General features: G+C 36.8%; 1 protein-coding gene across 2 annotated transcripts in view; it reads right to left on the bottom strand.

Moving 5' to 3' along the window:
* GAB1 (GRB2 associated binding protein 1) overlaps positions 1-24,638 on the bottom strand; it is a 142,405-nt gene that overhangs the window by 6,168 nt on the left and 111,599 nt on the right. Inside the window, exons 6-10 of one of the 2 annotated variants that reach the window (XM_010356727.2) lie at positions 24,161-24,464; positions 11,003-11,092; positions 9,307-9,400; positions 8,198-8,321; positions 2,252-2,374 (exon numbers count right to left, since the gene is read on the bottom strand). In XM_010356727.2, the coding sequence (XP_010355029.2) occupies positions 2,252-2,374; positions 8,198-8,321; positions 9,307-9,400; positions 11,003-11,092; positions 24,161-24,464 (735 nt within the window). The remainder of the gene's footprint in view (positions 1-2,251; positions 2,375-8,197; positions 8,322-9,306; positions 9,401-11,002; positions 11,093-24,160; positions 24,465-24,638) is intronic. The other variant, XM_010356728.2, reaches the window with a different exon arrangement.

Raw genomic sequence — 24,638 nt, 5'->3', positions numbered from 1 at the left:
TGTAGTCCCAGCTACTCGGGAGGCTGAGGCTGGAGAATGGCGTAAACCCGGGAGGCGGAGCTTGCAGTGAGCTGAGATGCGGCCACTGCACTCCAGCCTGGGCGACAGAGCAAGACTCTGTCTCAAAAAAAAAAAAAAAAAAAAATTCAAACTAATGCTTCCATGACAGATGAAATTCATATAAAATAGGGACAGCAAATGCCGTTTCATCTTAACATAGCTTGATTCTCCTGTCGACTTAAGCTTGACTTTCTCTCAAGCTCTGAGAACATGAATCAGTGTTTACTTTGAGAGCTAACAAGAAATGTTTTTTGAAAAGTTATACTTCAAGAATGACAAACTACATAAGCTGATGCCTTCTTATTCCTAAAATTCAACAAGATATAGATACTTAAATAAAATTATCAATGCACTGCTGCACTCACTAGAAAGTGAAATGTCTACAGTATAAGAGAAGGAGAAGGAGTGGTGAGCTTCTAAATGTAAACGTGGTGTTGGCTTTAGGATGAATGTCAGTCTCAAAAATGCAATCAGGATTGGAGGTGATGCTGAAACTGAGACTATCCCATCAAGCTAGGGACCCCTGAAGGGAAGTGATGTAGTCCTAGGGTGGTAGCACCTCCTGGTCCCTAGCAGAAGCAAATACAAATAGTTTATGGAGGAAATTTAGGTCCTCAGAAGATATGTTCAACAAAATGAGTTTGCAATAGAAATACATAAAACGCACAAAGAAACAAGCTGTAGAGAGTGTGAAGAGAAACAATATACGCAGACTCAGACCTCCAAGGCCTTCAGATATTAAAAGAGGAGCTATTAAATTGGCCAGACATATTTGAAAAAGACCCAAACCGAACTTCATTTTAGAAATGGAAAAGCAATATTTGATTAGTGACTGAGATTTTCCCAGAAATGATAAAAAATATGAATCCAAAAAGAAGGGAGCACTTCTAAGCAAGATAAATAAAAAGGAATCTATGTCTAGACATATTGTAGTGAACCTGTAGAATACCAAAGATATAGAAATGACCTTAAAATCATCCAGTCAGAAAAGACAATACCTACAAGGGAATTACAATTAGACTGACAACAATTTTTCCATAGGAATAGAAGCAAGACAGTAGTGGGACAGTATCTTCCATGGGCTGAGGGAAAATTATTGTTAAGAACTGTAAACTCAGGAAAACTGTGTTTCCAAGAGTGAAGGCAAAATAAAGACATTTAAGTTATACAAAAACTGAAAAAAATTATTACCAATAGACCTCCACTAAAGGCACTTCCAAAGGGAGGCTATGTGCTGCTCACCACGCTGCACTTGCCCACAGCACAGAGCTCTGTCACCCCAGTGCAAGAAGCACCTTTTAATAATTTGCAAAAAGGTTCCATACCAGCTATTAGCAGCCTTGCTACGAAATGAGGGAATAGTGTCAGTATTTCCCTAGAAGTGTCCTTTCACCTTCCTTTCAGGTGGAGGGAAAATTACTGCAGAAAGAAAGTCTGAGAAATAGGAAGGAATGATAAGCTGGTAAACGTAGGAAAATGTAAATAAACATTGTTATATAAGAGCAGTAATAATACTGTCTAATTTGTGGGTTTAACAAAAAAGATAACATTAAAATTTTGGACAAAAATAGCACATAATTTGAACATTTTAAGGAGAGTAAAGACACTATACCGGTTAACGTTAGAATTCATTAAATAATGGCTGGATGCAGTGGCTTCCGCCTGTAACCCAGCACTCTGGAGGGCTGAGGTGGGTGGATCACTTGAGGTCAGGAGTTCGAGACCATCCTGACCAACATGGTGAAACCGTGTCTCTACTGAAAATACAAAAATTAGCCAGGAGTGGTGGTGCACATCTGTAATCCCAGCTATTTGGGAGGCTGAGGCAGAAGAATCATTTGGACCTGCGAAGCAGAGGTTGCAGTGAGCCAAGATCACACTACTGCACTCCAGCCTAGGCAACAGAGCAAGACTCTGTCTCAGAAAAAAAAAAAAGAATTTGTTAAATAATTATTTCAATGGTAACCACTAAAAAAGAATAGAAAGTATAAAACTTCTAACCATCAAAAAGGAAAAAAAAAAAATCACTTTCCATAACTATGTTATTTGTGATTTATGAGACAGCATCAAGTAGCAGACCAGACTAAATTTATATTAAACATAACTTAATAAAATTATCCCAAAGGAGATAATTCTTCAGGTTTGAAGTGTGAACTGTGTACACAGAAGAGGCATGTCACATGTCACTCACCTTACGTGGTGGTGTGGATTTCCCAGAATCCAAGTCGAGATCTAGGTATTCCACCTGTTTGTCTCCTTTGGGCTTGATCATAGGGCTGCTTCCTCCATCAAGACTGTTACTGCCAAAGAGATTCTGAAAGTATTAGACAACAAAATCAACGGTCAGACATTCACCAGACATACCACTCATACTGTTGGACATCTATGGAAGCCTAAATCTTTGCTTTCAAGAGGACATAGCTTAAAAAGTTAAACAACCTTTTAGGATAGAAAGAAAATAAGTAATATTTAAAAAACTGATTAAAGCCTAGCTTAGAGCAAGCTAAACGTAGTTTCAAAAGTTAAACTTGGTTCACACTAAGATTGAGACATCAAGAGATAGTTCGCTATGATAACCCAACTTGAACATTATTAAAATTATATCTGTACTCAATTATGCGTTTACAGGATCTTTATATTCCTTGCTTTCAAATTAAATTTTTAAAAAACTTTCTGCATTTTATTTAAAGGCTTTCACACTAAAATTGTTTGACTCCATTGGCTAAGTCTATTGTGTTTCAATCATCTGGATTTTTTACCACTTAATTTCCTTAGCCTGATCTTTTCCTTCCTGAAAGGCATTCATTTTAAAGAACGTATTTAAGAGAGAAGGAAAATTATTACCTAAGGAAGGCCTGAGATACAAGAAGAAGTGATAAAGAAGCCACTAAACATGCAGAAAAACGTAAATAAGCATAGCTTATATAATAAGAGCACTAATAATACTAACTTGTGGGTTTAAAAAGAATTAAAATTTTGGACAAAAATAGTGCTAAGAGTTTAAAGAGAGTAGAGTGAAGACAACTCTGGAATTTGTAAATAACCATTTCAGATGATTTGTACAGTAGGACTACTCTCTAAAAAAAAAGGTAAAGAAGGTAGGAAGATAGATGACAGCAATAAACAACAAGAACAAAAAACTTGAGGCAGAAAAATGAAAAATAGGCACTTGAAGATCAATGCTAAATAGAAAGGAAAAGCTGGCATGAACCTAAGTCCCTATATATTCCCTCCACTCTAATTACAACAGGGTTCTATTATACATGTGCTCAAACAAGTGACTTGTTTCCATGCCTTACTCCTTTTAACCCAATCTAGAAATGTTCTTGGCTTCTCATATGCAAAACTGTATTTCTCATTAGGGATTTTCATCCTTGTGCACTGTTGGTATTAATGCTTATATATTATCTCATACTTTTGAAGAAAACCATAATGATTTAACAAAGTTAAAAATTTGTACATGTTATGATGAATAAAACAGTTTGAAAACTGCATACATCTGGTGGTTCTGTTGATTCTTTTTATGTTGCTACTTCATTTCCTTTTGCTTAGGTTAAGCAGAAAAAACTGTGCCTTAGGGAAAAGACACTTCTAGGGAAATATTGACACTATTCCCTCATTTTGTAGCAAGGCTGCTAATAGCTGGTATGGAACCTTTTTGCAAATTATTAAAAGGTGGTGTTTGCACTGGGGTGACACAGCTCTGTGCTGTGGGCGAGTGCAGCGTGGTGAGCAGCACATAGCCTGAATTTCATATAATCAGGTATGCAGTATGTTTATGCAGTAAACAACCTGCACAACTAAATGTAATGTTCTTATTTGAAGAAACAGATTTTTTAAACCAAATTTATCAATTACTGCAAATAAAACATTAAAAAAATATAGAAAACGGTTAAGTGCGGTGGCTCAGGCCTGTAATCCCAGTACTTTGGGAGGCTGAGGCGGGTGGACCACCTGAGGTCAGGAGTTCGAGACCAGCCTGGCCAACATGGTGAAACCCCATCTTTACTAAAAACTACAAAAATTAGCCAGGTGTGGTGGTGGGCGCCTGTAATCCCAGCTACTTGGGAGGTTGAGGCAGGATAATCACTTGAACCCAGGAGGCGGAGGTTGCAGTGAGCCAAGATCGCGCCACTGTACTCCAGCCTAGGCAACAGGGAAACTCTGTCTGAAAAAAATAAAAAATCAAAAATAACATGTAGAACACAAAAAATGTAAGCAAGTTTTGGTCCTCGATATAAATAGCAATCCCTCCCTTTTTTCTAATTCATGGAGAAACTGAAATCATCATGAAATTTTTTACCCAAATGACTCTATATATCATTGTCACATAAAATCAGCCATGAGTGTGTAAAAAATTCTATATTCAAATGTGATCAATGAAAGACCCATAACCTCCATTTCTCTGATTAGAAATATCTAGAAGTGTTCACAGTATTATAAGGCTACAAAAGAAATGCATAAATTCAAAAGACCTGCACGCATTATACCAGTAAGCTGCTCCTAAACAGAATTTCTCAGGGTGGCTAGTTAACCTATTTTATGTCTGCTATTACTAGAACTGAACATTTTTCCATCTTTAAGTATTGTTAACATTTGTGTGTCTACAAGGAAGTCTATTTGCTCTTGATTTAATCTCCAGTGGGAACAGCCTGTCACTTTCACCCAGTATTTTCCCAAAACAGTTTAGAGAAACTCTAAGATTCTATAAGGTATTATAAGTGCTCTTTGAATTAAATAACAAACCAGTAGTGCTAGATTTTTTTTTTTTTTTTTTTGAGGTGGAGTCTTTGTCGCCTGGGCTGGAGGGCAGTGGCTTGATCTTGGCTCACTGCAATCTCTGCCTCATGGGATCAAGCAATCCTCCTGCCTCAGCCTCCTGAGTAACTGGGATTACAGGCGTCTGCCACCACACCTGGCTAATTTTTGTATTTTTAGTAGAGACGGGGTTTCACCATGTTGGCCAGGCTGGTCTCACACTACTGACCTCAGGTGATCCGCCTCAGCCTCCTAAAGTGCTGGGATTACAGGTGTGAGCCACCACACCTGGCCTAGATTTTAAAAAAATTATATAAAATCATTTAACATATTTTTGTTGTTATTATCACATAACAATATGTATGCCTTTAGTTATGGTTTACCATCATTTGAATTTCAGGTGTCACATTCAGAATTTACTTGATAATGCATGAGTTTTGATGCAAAATTAAAGAAGTTTGTTAAATATTTGCTATAATTCTCATATTCTTTTCTAAGGGAGAGTTGAATGGACTATGATGAGTCCTTGTATTTGGCAGCATGAGGAAATGGAATTGGCACTGTTGACTTTTCTGTTGTACTTGGTAGATAGGTATGTCCTCCTGGGTCATTTGTGCTTTTTTCTAATACATAGGACCTACGTACTTCAGAAATTCATCACAGGCCAGGTGCAGTGGCTCACGCCTGTAATCCCAGCACTTTGGGAAGCCAAGGCAGGCAGATCATTTGAGGTCAGGAGTTTGAGACTATCCTGGGCAACATGATGAAACCCTATCTCTACCAAAAACACAAAAATTAGTCGCGAGTGGTGGCGCAAACCTGTAATCCCAGCTACTCAGGAGGCTGAGTCAGGAGAATTGTTTGAAACCCAGGAGGTGGAGGCTGCAGAGAGCTGAGATCACGCCACTGCATTCCAGCCTAGGTGACAGAACGAGAATCTGTCTCCAAAAAAAAAAAAAAAGAAAGAAATTCACTACATTGTGTTTATTTAGACACCTCTACTGGTGGCAAGTAAAAGTACCTTTGTGGCCGGTGGCTCAAGCCTGTAATCCCAGCACTTTAGGAGGCCGAGGCGGGCAGATCACGAGGTCATCCTGGCTAACCTGGTGAAACCCTGTCTCTACTAAAAAATACAAAAAACTAGCCGGGCGAGGTGGCAGGCGCCTGTAGTCCCAGCTACTCGGGAGGCTGAGGCAGGAGAGTGGCGTAAACCCGGGAAGCGGAGCTTGCAGTGAGCTGAGATCCGGCCACTGCACTCCAGCCTGGGCGACACAGCAAGACTCCATCTCAAAAAAAAAAAAAAAATTGTATTTTGATTTCCTTTGATTTCTGATTGTAATACTCTTCTTTTTCATCTTTTCCCTTCATCTAACACTTACCTATGACAAATCACATTTTTAAACTTTCCTATTATATGGGCCTTTCCAAATTTTTTATGGCTATTTACTATTTTGGGCAAAAAGAAACAGTCTTTAGTACCTCCGAAAATACTCTAACTACTTTACAATAAAAAACAGTTCACTTAACTACCCAAAGTTGGAAATAGGTGACAATATCTACTCTGACCGAGAATTTAGGATCTAGTTTTACTACAGTCAACTTACTATACTGAGGAAACTAATTAACTTAAATAATAAACTGAAAAGTAGTGAATACAAAAGCAAAAGTCAATAAAAATTACCTTGCCTTGAAAAATCAGTGAAAATATTATTGATATATTGATTATATTATTTTTGAATACTTTATAAATTTGATATTTAAAAAAGTTTTATAGACGAGGTCTCACTATGTTGCCCAGGCTAGGTGTGAACTCCTAGGCTCAACAGATCCTCCTGCTTCAGTCTCCTGGGTAGCTGGGACTACAGGCTCATGCCACTGTGCCTGGCTAAGATTTGGTAATATTTTAAAGTTAAGTAATTTAAGCACAAAATCAAGTTGTTCATATCACTTAATTATGTTTCCTGACAACATATAGTTGTAAGAAACCTGGTTCTGCCTAAAGTCTATAAAGGATGAAAAACCAATTCATTGATAGAATTGGGCTTTCTATTTTATACCTCTAAATAGGGCTATTTTAAATAATATAGGGCCACTAAAATGTTACTCATTCCAAATTCTGACATTAAGTATTTGCTTATCCTGGTAGATACGGCCTGACTGTCCCTCAATACCTGCTCTCCCTGCTCCCATATGCATGGGATTTTCAGGTGGGCTCACTGTTCCTCGGATCTAAGGCCATGTTTTCTAGCTCCTTTGTGTCTCAGTGTGGCCATACAGGCTAAGTTCTGGTTAATGGTTTGTATACAGCAGTTTTGAGGAACTGTCCTTATGAGGCAGTTGGGCTATACCCTTCTTTTTCTCCCTTTCCTCCACCTGGAGTTGGCATGTGACTCTGTTGGCTGGAGCGTCATCTTGTCCAATGAGCATATGTGCCACACCCAAGGAAAGCAGACCGGAGAGCTGGAAAAGGTCTGAATCCCTGAAGAGTCTATGGAACAGAGCTGCCACAACAGTCTTGGATTGACTATCTCAAGACTTTTCCATGAGAAAGAAAGAAAATTCTCTCTTGAGTCACGAATATTTATTTTCTTTTATTCAGAGGGGAATGTAATCCTAACAGATATACTTATCTACTAAAATACAAATAACAAAGCAAACATTAAATCTGACTTAAGGAAAAGCTAAAGCCTAATATTTTTTAAAATTAAAATTGGTTTGTATTCTTAAACATTTGAAGTATTTTCTGGCAACTACCTGATTTCTGAGGAACAAAATGCTCACTACCATTAGAAAATTCTCATGCTTTATGATAGTATAGCCAACCTGAAACATGTTACATTTGTAAGAGGTCTTCTTTAATCTTTACACCTATCTAAGGGTATATTACTTATTTATAAGACCATTTCACCATTAGAGTGCTGTCACATGGCCTTAGAGAACTGTATTATAAAATGCTGCCAGTGTATTTTCTTGAAGAGTATCAAAAATCAAGTATCTCTTAAATGACATATAACTGAAAACTTTATTTTTTTTCTAATTAGATATGGGCTGACATGTTGCCCAGGCTAGCCTCAAACCGCTGGATTCAAGGACTCAAGTGATCCTCCTACCTCAGCCTCCCAAATAGCTGAAACTACAGGGCTGTGCTGCTGTGCCAGGGAACTTTTTTTTTTTTTTAAACTCATTTACAGTTTACTTTCACCTTTTATTGTTTTTAGAGTTTATGACATTATTTTTAATAAGCTTTTAAAAAGTTGTCTTTTATTGCTTTTTCTTAAGTATATAAAGATATGAGGATAAAATTTATAGACAGAACAGTTCTAGCTTGAATTGACTGAAAAGGGCTGCTCAGAAAAGGAGAAGTTAAAACTTTACATACTGGGTCTTCACTGGACAGGTTTGGGTTCATGGGAACATAATTCTCTTCACTGTCATGTGAGTCACTGCTTGAAGTTGTGCTATGCACTGAATCTGGTCGGGGGGACATGGGAAACCTAGAAGAGCTAATTACAGAAACATGTTATCACAAACATAAGCCTTGACAACAACACCTAAAATTATTCCCCAAATAAAAATGATAGTCTGCATTCTTTCAGAAATATTCCCTTATGTTTACAATCATTCATTGTACAAATTTATAATGACATAATTTTTGTGCACAAACACATAACTAATATTTATAACTGTATTATAAAAGTGTATTTTGGACAGCAAAATATTTTGTGTAAAACAAGCCAAAAAAAAAAAAAAACCCACTACCAGTGACTTGGTGATAAGTAGAAAGTTACAGACATAAAACGGAAGACAAGAATTTCTATTTTTTAAAAAACTATATATATTTTAATATATATAATATAAATATATAATATATATTATATAATATATAATGTACATAATATATATACACACACACGTAAAACATGAACATATGTTCAACGTAGGTTTGTAACTTCATAAATTCCTCTCATTTCCCTATATACATTTAAATAAGTCTCGGTTAAATAATCTCCACAAGAGACGACCACATTTTCAAGATGAGTAATCCTCAGAAATGTTTGGTTTCACAAACCTTTACACTCTTAAAAATTATTGAGAATCCCAAGAAATTTTTGTTTACATGAGTTGTACCTATTCATTTTGCCGTATTAGAATACACACACAAGTGTACACACACACGTTTGTGTACTACTTGTGTTTTAAAACACAAGTAGTACACAAACACACACATTCTATTGGGTGTCACAATGATATCATCACTTATCATGTAACCTCTGGAAAACTCCACTGTACACTCAGTAGGAGAATAAATACAGCAAATAACATCTTAATATATTAATGAAAATGGTTTTGACTTCACAGAACCCCTAAAAAGGGGGCTCTTCAGATCATCCATTGAGAACCACTATTCTAGATGTTTTCCAGGATAATGAACAATTCTAGATAGTCACATTATTCATACAAACTACATATTTTAGACAAAGGACTTACTCTCGAGCAAAACTCCTAGTGATGGGAGATCTAACTGGGGCTTGTAATTCTTCCCATTCTGGCAAAGGTTTTATTTCTAAAGGTGCTGGCTTGACTGAAAAAAAAAAAAAGAGAGAAAAAGAGATTTTTAGTGTACAGAACTTTGGAAAACAAACAAGATTCTCTCTCTGTAACTCTATATTTGATAGAGCAAACCTAAGACCACCTCGTTTCATATATGAAATGAGGTTCATGAATGTTACATGATTTGCCCAAGGTTACATAGCTAAGTAATTAGTGGTAAAAGCTAAATCAAATGTTTCATGATTGTTACCTCAAAGCCTAAACCTCTATTACAACATGTTGCCTAAGTACATGTTTTATGAATATAAACTAAATGAGATGAAGAAAGAGTAATGTGACCCAGTTTCTCTATAGTTGCTTTATACATTTCATTTGATAAATTATTTCACCAATTTCATACTCAATAAGGAAATTTAATCATCTATGTAAAATCATTCCTATTCTTCAATACTGAAGTATATAACTATATATATATATATAAAATGATGCATAGAAACTATTAAAAACAAAACTTTGTTAAAACCCCAAACCAAAAAAATGTTCGAAATCTTTTAAAATAATTCATGCCCAGTCTGGAAACAAACAAAACGAAACAGTATTTATATCTTTAGATCCAAACTCTACTCTGAAAAAAGGCCACAATTATTTTACTTCAAATTGTTAGTGTAATTTAACCAACAAATCTCTTGCTAAATTATATACAATTAAGTAAATGCTAATAATAATTTTCATTTATAAGTGATCTTTATTTACCTCACATTGCAGTAGACAATTAAACCAGTATATACCAGAGTTCTTAGCCATTTTCGTAAAGTCAAAACTGAGATTTTTTCAGAAATTTGTGGAGTGAGCAAAAGAACTAAAACAATACTATTTAATACTAGATATTTTAGGAGACTACCTAAACATATTAGGTAAATATTTGTTATGTTTCATTCTGCCACTCTTAACAAAAAATTTCATCTTTCCAGATTTATTTATAGTCTTTGCCCATGTATGTTCAATTTTAATCAATTATGGCATAATTACCATTACACTATAAAATGAATGGTCATTTTAAAGGACCATACACATTGAGGCTCATAAGTATTTTGTCAACTCACATATAATGAAGACCAAATTAACTTATTAAATTTTAACTAAAACCATTTTGCTTGTCTATATTCTTAAAATAGACAGATACAGAATATTCCACTGACTGAAAGTATTTCTTTAACTGTTAATGTTTTACTTTTTGACACCCAAAGGCTAATAGCAGTTTAGCTGTCAGATTTTAAATAATGGCACAATTAATCCATGGAAATGATTCTTCTGTGTCAGAACAGAATACATATACATAAAGACAGAAGACAACAGAAAATCACAAACAGTTCACAAATTTAAAGGATAAAATGTTGTCTAAAAAGTTAAAAGAATAATGCAAAAGGACAAGTCTGAATATCACATATCAAATATTTAACATGCTGTTGTTAATGGCATACGTGGGAAGCATTCACTTTAGAAATAATGTGCTGGAAAGTTTCATTTACAACAGCAATAGTATTTAAAGTTCTTCTTTCTTTTAGAAAAAAAAAAGAACATTACAAAATAAATTCCCAGTGCCCCATACCACATGCGGTGCTAAAGTACATACCCTTTCTTCTTGTAGCAAAGTCACCTATGGTTTGTGAATCAGTTCGCTCTAAACCATGGGGTTTGAGTCTTAAAATTTTAGGACTTTGACCTAATTGGTAAAAAGAAGACTCTCTTAATATAATGTTATTTATTAATTGGAAAATGGATTCTGTATAAAAAGCAACAGAGCCCTGTGCAAAAATGTTACATCTAAAAGCATGAACAGAAGTTTGTTGTGGAGAATATTTCAGTCTTGCTACACATAAAATTCATGCTCATGCTCAGCACAATGGAAAAGAGGAATTTACATGCAATGATGTAAGCAGCAAGGAGGTATAAAAGATGGTAGGATTTTAGTGCGATAATCAGCCTGGTTAGTTGTTATCTTCATTTGGGGGAACAGAGGGAAAATATGTGCCATGTTAGTCTTTCTTCTAACATGTCTTAGAAAACTGGATCAAATAAAAAATTTGTAGAATACCCTAGTCAGATCTCAATTACATCTTTCTTTTCTTTGAAATCTGGTATCTCATATGAAAGCCTGAAGGCCTACGTCCTTGTAATATTACTTTTCTAATTTGGTAGAGATGTTTTTTTTTTTTTTTGAGACGGAGTCTCGCTCTGTCGCCCAGGCTGGAGTGCAGTGGCCGGATCTCAGCTCACTGCAAGCTCCGTCTCCCGGGGCCTACGCCATTCTCCTGCCTCAGCCTCCCAAGTAGCTGGGACTACAGGCACCCGCTACGTCGCCCGGCTAGTTTTTTGTATTTTTTAGTAGAGACGGGGTTTCACCGGGTTAGCCAGGATGGTCTCGATCTCCTGACCTTGTGATCCGCCCGTCTCGGCCTCCCAAAGTGCTGGGATTACAGGCTTGAGCCACCGCGCCCGGCCTAGATGTTTTTAAAACCTTAATCTTTTCCTGCACCTCCTAACCAAGACTCTTCTAGAGAAGCAAGTGGCCACTACTATATTTACTAATCTAAAACCAATACAAGACCAACATTTCTTTCCTCTGGATACTAACTCGTTGCCCAATGGCTTCATCTGCAAGAATTAGATGTTTAGATTCTGGTTATACTGATTGCCTAGATTCAGTTTAATTAAGTATATGAAAGCATAAATTCAGTTACCACTGTCTTCCTTTCATTTAATGTCTGCCACATAAAAGCACTGCTGAAAAGCCTATGAAAGGCATCTTTCCTATTAGAAGCCTGGATGCCAGAGTTGCAGTATCATTTGAATCAGTGATTTAAGCTACTCCATTATTAGTGGCACTAAATTTTCTTTTTTCTTGGAATTTACAAAGTTGAGTTGACATCTATTAGGTGGCAGAATCAGAATTTGCTGGTTAAATGCTGATATCTAGCACCTTACCTATCGAAATCTCAAAGCTTCTTAAAATATAATTCTGTAGAGGTTATAAAAAATAAAAATTTCCTAACCAATTTTCTAAGTGAGACAATACATTCAGTTTATTCAGAAATGAGGCAGCCTGATTTTAAAAGGTAAATACTAAAATTTTGGGCAAGATTCACTCCCTACCCCTAAAACTCCCTAACCCAGGGCCCACACTGGCAGGACCCTTTTCTAAAGCAAAGGAAGACGACAACTTTTTTTTTTTTTAGACAGAGTCTCGCTCTGTCTCCCGGGCTGGAGGGTAGTGGTGCGATCTCAGCTCACTGCAAGCTCTGCCTCCTGGGTTCACTCCATTCTCCTGCCTCAGCCTCCTGAGTAGCTGGGACTACAGGCGCCCGCCACCACGTCCGGCTAATTTTTTGTATTTTTAGTAGAGACGGGGTTTCACCGTGTCAGCCAGGATGGTCTCGATCTGCTGACCTCGTGATCTGCCTGCCTCAGCCTCCCAAAGTGCTGTGATTACAGGCGTGAGCCACTGCGTCCGGCTACGATGACTTTTTAAACTCCCCCAAATAGTGTGCTACCCTTCAAAAAAAAAAAAAAAAAAAAACAGAGGCAGAGGGTAAGTCTTAGTATTAAAATAATATGATTATTTTGGAGTGAAAGGCCCTTACAAATCTAGTTTCTTCATTTTATGAATGAGATTCACCCAAAGAAAGCGGTTAAGTGATTTGTTCAGGTTACGCTTTAACCGGAGGCAGAGTTAAGACTTCCTCTAGCCTGCCACTTGCTGGTGTGGCACTCCTGTTCTATACCACATTGTCTTACCTTTCCAGACCTTTAGGGATACAGAGAATTTTAGGAAATTCAGCTGGATACTATGTTGGAGCTGCTTGGAGTTCAGTTTTGAACTCTTCATTGTGGCTGGAGATCTTGCAGCACTCTGTGCTACACAGTCACAAACTAAGGAACCCAAGTAGAGGAAAGAAGAAATGTGCTCATTCCTACACTTATGTCTATAGTTGATACTACTCTGGATTTACAGATGTGGCTTGGGGGGATGTCAACGTGAATGCCATAGAGAGTTGACACATCAGTGATGTCAGGTTTAATTACAAAATGCTCTTAGAACTACTTTTGGTTTGCTGGTCTTGACCTAATGTGTGAGACACACTCCTCCTTTTCTGAAGGATCTGTTTTCATTAGCTCTGCAGCTCCCTCCTGATTTTTTTCACCAGTTATCTCCCAGTGGTCACTCTTTGCGTTTCTCAGCTTTGCACCCCCAGTATCTTATCTATGTTTGTGGTTAAATAATCAAGGTCACATGACTGCTACATCTTACCAAGTTATGGTTTCTCACCTTTTTCTCTAGTTCTACCTTCCAACTGCCTGACAGGTCATCTCCAATTATCCTTCTGAAGCTGAAACTAATTGTTTCTCCTCCAAACCAATGCCATTTTCCACCTCCAACGCCCTTAGTAATGACACCATTTCCTGGATCCTTAGGTACAAATTCTCAGTTATGTAGTCCATCCCCTTTGAGCATCTGCATTTGGTCTCAAAATGCTAATAATTTCCCAGTATGACAACAAAAAGAGCTTTTAAAATGGGAAGGACTGAAATGGAAGGAGCAGGGAGTCAAGGCCAATGAGAAAGTTACCCGAGCCTGTGTGAATGCTTGTGTGATGATATAATCCAGAATGCTCACGGCCTATGAAAAATTACATGGAGGGTCTTTTAAAAACCTATTCCTAGAGGAAGAGAAACAAGGCAAGAACAAACGTGTTTGGGAAGAAAAACTAATAATAGATTAAAAAAAAAAAGCAACAGAAACTCAACTCCTATCTTGCTTTAGTCTTCTCTAGCTAGGAGAATGATTTTCAAACTGAAAAGGACAGAAGAAAGATAGCAGCCATTAAAGGTCCATTATGTGAGAAAGGTGTGTGAAAGTTGATTATACAAATTGGGTCATTCTTGTTGTAGCCAACTAAATTAGGGTTGAGGGCCGGGGTGAAAAAGCACTCAGGGCACAGAGCAGCTGATCCAAGAATTAACATTTCCACAACCCCTGGTGCTGAAACGGCCTGCTGCAACCCTAAGACCGGTTTTATGTAGTCGCTGCTGAAATGACTTGCCATGACTCTAAAACTGGTTTCACCTACCACCATCATTCACCAGTCAGATCTTGCCAGTTCCCAAGAAATTCTCTAGTGCCAGTGAGCTTTCTTTTAAAATAATATGTAAGATTTCTCTTTCTAATAAAACTCCCAACCTCCTCCTTGTTCTTCAGACATAACAAAGACCACTTGGTCTGTGTATCTCAAATTGCAGTCTTGCTTCCCAAATAAAATGTTAAAGATTCATCTGTGTATTTCTATTCTGACTTCAACAAGTGCAACATAGTATCCAGCAACTTTCGAGTGTTCTATTCAATGAATTACATTTCAAGATAGCAATGATTTTACAGACAAGAACACAGAATACATATGACTTATTTGGAGAAGTCATGGAGATATGGAAATGCCACAAGAATAAACTACGGATGTGTTTACATCACATTCTTCCCTTGAATTGTGCTCTGCTCTGGCTAGACCATTCTCTATTTCTCATGTACATCTTTAAAATTTCAGCCCTTTTCTACATTCTTTTACTATTAATATCCATCACTGCTTTATCAATCAGTGACTTTAATTTCTACACAAAGCTCAAGTTAGAACACATTCTCTAAGACTGCCCAGAGAAATTCCATTACACTTAATTATCAATCATGAACATTTATTGAGAAGTTCTTAGGTATTAGACATGCTAACACCTCTCAACAACCATGTCAGGAAGGTACAATTTAAAAGAGATTTTAATAATTGTATCACCAAGCTGGTTGGGGTTTATAGAACTTAAGTAACTTGCCCAGAGTCACACAGATGATGACTGGTAGAGCCAGAATTTAAATCCTGTGCATCTAGAGAGAGGGTTCATGTTCTTCATCCCATATCCTTATTTCAAACCTACAGTCTTTACTATAGTTACTCTTAGAAGAGTATTTGTATTACTTTGCTTTTGTATATAGTAAGTTATCTCAACTAAATTTTAAGTACTTCCAACATCAGAGATGTAAAATCGTTACATTTCTCTGAAGGGTTTACCTTCATGACCAGTAATTTCCTCTTGGTAACAGTGAAAACATATATAAAATGTAAGTGATTGTAATGATGAAGATAATGTGGATTAAGTAATTTTTAAAGATGTCATATGTTCCAAGGAGACTCGTATGAACCAAAATCAGATGCATGAAATCAGTAAGCCTTTCACTCAAGTTCTTCCTCATCTCCATTACCTTTTTTTCTGGGGTGGGTACTAAAAGGATACTCCTTTTCTAGGGTATTCCTTGGTTTTCTTAATAGAACAATATGATATAATCATATTGAGATTTTTAAAAATGCATTTATAAAATTTACATGTATTTTCTACTCTGTGTAAAGCTTAAGGTTAATTTTAGGGCAGTAGCTACAATGTGGAAATGTTGCACTGAATTGTACTATGTCACTTAGGCATTTTGTTAGCTTGATTTCTCTATGCTTTCAAACTCAATTTGACATTTATGTTCCAGACAGACATGAAAATCATACCCAAAGAATAGCCCTATATTACTTGAGAGAAAGGAGAAAAAAAGTCCAAGGTGTAAGGAGGCCTGTCTTAGCCTTTTCTCCTCCTTTACTGCCTGTATAGGCCAATGTTTTACTGATTGCTGAAGAAAAGTATGAAAATAGATAATAAGAAATAAGAATATTAAAGCAAAGGCAAAAATAAAACAACTTTGGTGATTCTCAAATTCTGAGAGTAAACAGAGAACTCATGTGAACCTGAACCTTTAAGTCCAAGGCAGTTACAACTTGGCTTTTGCTAGACTTGGTTTGAACAAAGAGTGCAACATAATTTAGTGAAGAGCACTGACAACTGGGGAAATTTCTATCTGTGCTTTAATTCTTAGGAGGGTTGTTAATGTCAATCTCTTGATCATGTGATCTGCTCCCTAATTGGGAGTACGATTAGAGATGATCTAATTTTACATTTTAAAATAAGAAAATTTATGTGAAGAAAAGTCAATGGATTTGTCCAATGTCATTTAATGGGAAGGAGTGGTTGTTAATAGTATTACCAGAAATGAATTCTGGCTTTTTGTATTCTTGGTCTAACATTTTTCTAATATACTGCTATACACTGTAACCTCATCACTGTAAATTATTTTAATGGTTTTTAAAAGAAAAAACTGAAAACACGCTAACTAGAAAATATATGCCATCTAGAAGAGCATGCAGCATATGATTCATACCCTCCCTTTGCTCTGCTCTCTTGTATCACGTGAATTCTCATAGAGGAGGACACTTTTAAACCCTTAAAAGCTAAAGCCTTTCAAAAAAAAAAGAGACAATTTTGATTCTAAGGAATTGTCCCCAAGTATGCCAAAGAAAACAGCACTGCAGGCCAGGCACCGTGGCTCAAGCCTGTAATCCCAACACTGTGGGAGGCTGAGGCAGGAGGATCACTTCAGCCCAGGAGTTTGAGACCAGCCTGGGCAACATAGTGAGAACCCGTCTCTAAAAGAGAAAGAAAGAAAATAGCCTTGCAAACTGCATAAAATCTTTCTGTGCAAACACTGATGTCAAGGCCAAATGTAAAGCTAGTCTTAATGTAGCACCAACATTTCATACAACCCTAAGAAACAGAGCAGCAAAGAGCAGGGTGCTCTTTTAAAATGAAGGCCCTGACATGCATCAGACATTCACACCAGAAAATAAAAAATTGTTTGTCTGATATCTTTTTTAAAAAATGAGCACTTCATTTACCTGTTTTGTTTCTCTGAAAGTGATGAACTCGCACTGCATGGCTATATGAGTTCCGCTTATGCTCCAAGTGCCTCAAAACTTCCAAAAATCACTGTAAGTTCCCCAAGTTGAGGGAGCCAGACAGGGGGACTTTTGCTATGCCTTTCCTGTTTGATCCTGTCTTAACAAAGGCTTCAAGAACCCTGGATTTTGGAAAACTGGGCAAAGCACTCTCTGAGAAAGAAAAGTGATTTTTATAACATCTTACATTAAAGAATACAATTATTTTCTCTATTGTATTCTTAAATCAGAATGAGCTTTCTAGGGCCAACCTGATTATGTTATGTGCCTGCATAAAATACTTTAATGGTGCACTCAGAATAAAGTCCAAACTCATTACCATAAATTATAACTCCTTCAGGATCAGGCAACTACAAGGCATCTGGCATTCGTCCCTCCTTTGGTACTTTCCTCCCTCCTTTTTGCCCGCCCACCTACCTCCCCACGACTCTGGGCCTGTCTCATCTCCCCTCTTTTTAAAGGGCCTGGGCATGTTGTTTATTCTAAGGAGAAGATACTTTGCCAGGCTGCCCTCCCCTAGCATCATTTAATTGCCACTCACACTCTCAGAATTTCCTCAGGGGAGCTTCCCTAATAGTGCCAAGAGTTTACTTCAACCACAGCCCCTTCCATGGTAATTATGATAATGTGTTTACTTCTCCAAGTCCTCTCCTAGAGGGTGAGCTTCTTCAGGGGAGCAACCTTTTCCTTGTTTGGAGAATTTATATCCTGTAACCGATAGGTGCTTAAATCTGTGTTGTATGAATGTTAATGAACTGGCTCTCTCTTAAAGCTAGTGGTGTTTAATCTGATCAATCTCACACACACAAAAAAGACATTTTTGCTTGTCTTTTTTTTTTTTGAGATGGAGTCTTGCTCTGTTGCCCAGGCTGGAGTGCAGTAGCACGATCTCAGCTTACTGCAACCTCCAACTCCTAGGTTCAAACAATTCTCATGCCTTAGCCTCCCGAGTAGCTGGGATTACAGGCACGTGCCACCATGCCTGGATTTTTTTTTTTTTGTATTTTTACTAGAGACAGGTCTCGCCAGTGTTGGTCAGGCTGGTCTCAAACTCCTGACCTCAGGTGATCTGCCCACCTTGGTCTCCCCAAAGGCTGGGATTACAGGCTGAGCCACTGTGCCCAGTCATTTTTGCTTGTCATTTAAATGGAAAAAGGGAAGAACTAAATTCTAAGGGTATTTCAAGTCGGTCATCTCAAATACAGTCAAGGCAGTCATGCGAGGTCATATTTCAAATAAACAGATGTGATCTATTAATGCATTATTCTAATAGGTAACTACTTACATAAATCCCACACAAAGTAGACATTCTATTTTCTGTATTATTACAGGCTTTACAAAGACTAAACTTTTTTTAAGCCTAAATTTTTTACTCTTCCAAAAGTTTTGCAGATTATTCTACTACTTCCAGTAAGCATCTCCAAAATCAAGAAAGAGTAAAAGTAATTCACATTATCATTTGTTAATTCCAGAAAGTAATCAAGGCAGAGAAGTGAAAAATTGTTATACATTTTAATGGTCTCATGGTATAAAGAGAAATGTAATAATGATAATTATACTTTGAAGCCAAGAGAATATTGAGAGGAAGAAACCCCATGTTAAGGCTATCCTGTAAAAATGCACTCCATACTTATTTCCTTTAAATGGTAACAAATCTAACCCAAAGCTTGACTTAAGAGTTAAACTTTAATACTTGCTTATCAAAATTTAGTTACATGTACTGGTATTACTCATACATTCTCCAAACACTGATTATTGTATACATGTAGTTTTTAAAAAGCATGTTAATGATCAAGTAGGCTTTACTCCTAAGGTGCAAAGTGGTTCAACATATACAAATCAATAAATGTGATTCACCATGTAAACAATTAAAAACAAAAAATATATGATCATCTCGATATACACAGTAAAATCTTTCGATAAAATCCAACATCTCTTTCTGATAAAAACCCTCAAGAAACTAGACATTATGACCAAGTCTTCAAAAGCAATTGCAACAAACCAGAAATTGACAAGTGGGACCTAATTAAACTAAAGAGCTTTTGCACAGCAAAAGAGACTATCAACAGAGTAACCAGACAACCTACAGAATGGGAGAAAATATGCACAAACTATGCATCTGACTAAGGGGTAATATCCAGAATCTGCAAGAAACTCAACAAGCAAAAAACAAGTAACCCCATTAAAAAATGGATGAAAGACATGAACTGACACATCTAGAAATGAGACATACAAGTGGCCAACAAATATATTAAAAAAATACTCCATCACTAATCATCAGAGAAATGCAAATCAAAACTACAATGAGATACCATCTCACACTAGTCAAAACGGCTATTACTAGTCAAAACAACAGATGCTTGGGAGGCTGTGGAGAAAAGGGAATGCTTATATACTGTTGGTGGGAATGTAAATTAGTTCAGCCACTGTGGAAGGCAGTTTGGAGGCTTCTCAAAGAACTAAAACAGAACTACCATAAAACCCAGCAATCCCATTACTGGGTATACATCCAAAAGAAAAAAATCTTTCTACCAAAAAGACACATGCACTTGCATGTTCACTGCAGCAGTGTTTATAATAGCAAAGACATGGAATCAACCTAGGTGCCCATCAACAGTTGACTGGATAAAGAAAATGTGGTACATATACGCCATGGAATACTACACAGCCATAAAAAGAATGAAATCATGTCCTTTGCAGCAACACGGATGCAGGTGGAGGCCATTATCCTAAGCAAATAAACGGAGGACCAGAAAACCAAATATCACATGTTCTCACTTGTAAGTGAGAGCTAAACATGGACATAAAGATGGCAACAACAGACACTGGGTACCACCAGAGAGGGGAAGGAGGCAGGGGGAAAGGGTTGAAAAACTAACAATTGGGTGCTATGTTCGGTTCCTGAGTGACAGGATCACTCATACCCTAAATCTCAGCATCACATAATATACACAGGTTAACAAACCTGCACATGCACCCCCCTGAAACTAAAATAAAAATTACAATACAAAAGAATAAAAATGTTAAAAAGTGCATGTTAATTTTTAATCACATTCAGAAACTTTAAAGGATCTCTTTAAAAAACGTTTAGAGCAAATCCATCACTGTGCCAAAAGAGCCACCCAGGGAAGCTCTCAGGATTAGTCAGTCTTCTGTATGCTCCCCACACAGTATTAAGGATCTAAGCCTGAAGGTACTTTAACCAAACTGGTGTATAAAAACACCATACAAAACCTTGCACTGGCTTAAAAGTCAGTACAGAAATTAATGTTCAGACTGTTGCAGAAAGGAATGAATGGACAAGGCCAAACATAACAACACAAGACACCACGTGGGGCTCACACAGCTGCTGCATCATGCTGGACAGGGACTAGACAGAGATAGGGGGCCTTAGATAAGTTTAGCGATTAACTATAGTAGATTTATGTCATGACATAAAGAGAAGTTACAACAGATAGATAAATTTCCCAAACTTTACAAAATCCCCTTTCCATCAGAAATACAAACTTTTCAATTCAAGAGGTCAAAATATAATTTGTCCTGTATTTCCAGTGACTCATCTGCTTTCCCAATATTTAATACAGTATGCATAAAATACGCTTCTATTAATACAGACAACATGTAGCTCAAAACAAACACTACAGTGACAGAAACAGTATGATGAAAATATCACTATCATGAATTGGGTGATAGGCAAAGGGTCTAAGATAATTATGTTTAAGTGTTCAGAACATCTATGTATTTCTGCAGCTTCAATTACTCAGAAGTATTTGAAAAGTTCATCTGTACGCAAACTACAGCAGCTGACATCTATAATTGGGGATATAAAGAAGACCAGAATGTTACCGGTTTCTTATAGATCCTTCCAAAGACAATCTCAAAAACCAGACATACAGGGCAATGAACTAGTTATATGGAGCTCTGAAACTAATCAAGCCATATTTGATAGAATTAGATTTGCTTATTATGAGTTTTACATAAGAAATACTGAAATAATAGATTAAGTCATTTATCTGATGTCATGAAATTTGAAATGAAAATAGATTCACCTGATGCTATGAATACTGAGAAAAATTATAGGACCAAATGAGACATTATTTTCGTTTAAGTGTTTGTGGGTAAACTGCTTTGAGATCTGAATTTGGATTTTAAAATGTGTTTTTCTTGAAGTTATAGCTTTGTAAAGTGAGTTTATGAAGTCATAACTTTGTAAAGTGAGTTTACAAAGTTTGCCTTGTAATGTTAAATACATTCTCAAGCCTCCTCTCCTGTATCATAACTATTTAAAAAGTAGAATAGTACTAAAGAAAAGCAAATTTTTTTGAATACTATGACTTTAGGAACCTCTTTACTGTTTTGCTGAGTCTATTCTTGATTCTAGCAAAAATTATATGGGTATTTCAATCTGGGTGCTCTTTTTTAGTTCATTTTGTATCTAAGCAAACATGCCAAATAAATAATGTGGCCAATGAACTCACGATAGTCTCTGATCAGTTCAGTTAAATTTTAAAAGAATGAACACAATCTCTAGAAATAACTAAGAAGCTACTTTGTTCTGTTCTATTAAGTTCCTTTACATTAAAGAACTAGTGCGGTTAGTCTCTAGTGTACTAGAATAATAGTACTTTCACTAAATACACAGGGATGTATAATTATAAAATATGCAGTATACATGATATGTAGTATATATTGCGATATATACATAAAACGTATATCATAATAATGTGGGACACATGAGTGATATCAGACTTAGAGGATACTAAAAGCTAATCACTATGATCTCAGGTCTTTTCTAACTTATAAACAAGGATGTTTCCTGATTTCATATTATGCTTACCGCATGGAATCACAACTGTGAAATATACTGGAGTTTTCAAACTGTGTTCTACAGAGCTCAAGGGGAGAAAAGAGCAGCAGAGGAGCAAGGGAGGTAGGATTTAAGAGCTTTGCACCCTCACCCAAATCTTACTCCCTCCACATTTATGCGAGACCTCAAAATATAAAACTGTTAGGTTTGGAGTTGAAAAGTAGAGATCTGCCACTAACATGCACTCGTTACTGGAAAACAAGGAAAGCACCAGTTTAACATTAAAAAAGATATTCAATATTTCAAAGAGTTCATGACACTTGTATCTCAATCCTTCAGTGATCTGTGTGAACCAATTATAAAGCTATACATGTCCAAACATATTTTTGCAAATTATATGCAAAGAAAATGACCAGTAGTGTCTAAAATAGATTTAGAGACAAAGAAAAAGAAAAACAAAAGGAAGCATTATCCAATAGAGAGTTTCTGATGCTCACATCCTTTCTGAGATCCACATCACAATCACAGCCCTGCTGCCTGGGGCAGACTGGGTTGTCGTGGGTGTGACACACATAGACCAATCACATAATCTCTAAGCAATCTAAAGTGAGTAAATAATAAGTAAGGCAATGAGAAGCTGATGCAGAAGCTGCAAGGGCACCTAAAAAGGAGCTAGGAGGCAGAATTGAGGCCACAGAAGGGGAGCATTGGAGGCCAAAGCTCTTGGAAAGCAGAATCCATTTAAGTAGGGGATACAGAGTAAGAAACAGAAAAGAATCAGAAAAGAAAACAGAAAAGAAGGTAAGAATGCAAAAGAGAACAAACCAGATGCAAAGATTTCCTGTAAAACAGAAATGCACAGAGAGAGAAGGACATAGCAACAGTCCCCTGGAATTGCCTCAGTTCCTGATAATCTCCTTGTTGAAGGAGGTTAACCTCCTATTGAAACAAGGAGGTTATCTTTACTTACAAACAAAACCAAATCCTTTTTCTTAAGATACTCTGAGCCTCAGTCTCTTTTCCTCACAACCAGGACTTAATTAGAACTACTATTAATTATCTAAGCCCAGGTTAAGGAGAAACTGACACAAACATTATGCGGTCTTAAAAAGCTACATATAGCAGGAGAGTTTTCAAATGCGCTGAAACACCCTTAGGTAAGCCAGATATTGTATCATTCATCACGTTTACATTTACACGAATTTACTTGGTTGTCAGGATTAAGCCACACTAACAGCATAGTGCAACAAATCAAATTGTCTGTGTTTTAACCACTTAAACCCCAATTTTAAAAACCTGGGTAGATATTACCCAATTTGGCTGAACAGTTTCCTTTACAGACTTCTTAACAAACTATGTTACCTCAGAACTTAATGTTACTTATGCAGGCCAGCATGAAAAAAAAAAGATAGACTAGAAGCATTTATTACCCCAGCAAAGGCAAAGTAATTCTTAAGAAGTTGTTATAGGAACAGAATGGAAAGATTATACAGTCTCACTATTCTTAAATAATTATGACAAATACATTAATAATCTTAAGTCTGATTTGATATTATATACTCTAGAGAAGAGGTTACTCAATAGCGGCTGAAGGCCATTATCTAGCTTGCAGAAGTGTTTGGGTTGGCCTGCAATATTTGCTTAAAAATAATTAAATTAGTTGATAGAACTTTAAAAATCGAGAGATAATACATATAAAATCTGAAATCTCTGGCTTCTCCTGAAATACCAGAAGATTTGCCTGAATGGGTGCATCACTTCACAAGTCAACAAAGGATTGTAGCTGAGTAGGTTAGTTAATCCCATTAGATGGGGCCAGGGCAGTCCAGTTTCTTCTGATTCTCCCCAGTTGTCCGCTCACTCTATGAGTATTTTAGCTGTAACCTCTGCTCTAGAGATAGGAGACTTATAAATATCACCTCACATCAACATGTGATATAGTAACTATTAATTTATAAAAGGCAGTACTGCTTTGCTTAAATAAGTTGATGGCTATGGAACTATGAAATATTTCAGAATTTCTAGTCCAAATTCTGTTTTGGATTTAATGGCAGTTAAAAATAGATCTAACTTGGCACTCCCCAAGCCTTTTACTTTGCCATGCTCTCCTTACCTTTTCTGTCTGGCTTGAGGTTCCTATCCACGGGGGGTGGTTCACAGTCTGCAACAGGAACTGGCCTTCTGGGAGGGGTTTTTGGGCTGGATCTGAAGCCCATATGAGCAGGAGGAGGAACTTGCATTCCAAATGAGGAAAAATCAAATGTTCCTGGAGTCATTGGCACATAATTGGCTTCTTGAATTGGTTCTGTAAAACTGCTGGAATGTTGTCGTGGTGGTGAATTGGGATTCATTGGGACGTAATTTTCATCCAGTTCTTCACTTGAAACACTTCCCACTGTCAACACATTTTTGACTTTCTAAAACACATATATATTTAGTTTAATAAAAACTCTTGTTACACATGAAAACACAATTGTAAGTCAAACCCATTCATATGGATCTCAGCATACTTTTATTTCATGATATCACTTAGTCCCATGGCACTAATTATGAAGATTTAGACAATGAAATACACTTGATGATGCCAAGGT

The sequence above is a fragment of the Rhinopithecus roxellana genome, chromosome 2 (genome assembly GCF_007565055.1).
Source record: "Rhinopithecus roxellana isolate Shanxi Qingling chromosome 2, ASM756505v1, whole genome shotgun sequence".
Classification (NCBI taxonomy): Eukaryota; Metazoa; Chordata; class Mammalia; order Primates; family Cercopithecidae; genus Rhinopithecus; species Rhinopithecus roxellana.
This window is presented reverse-complemented; position numbering and strand designations above follow the sequence as displayed.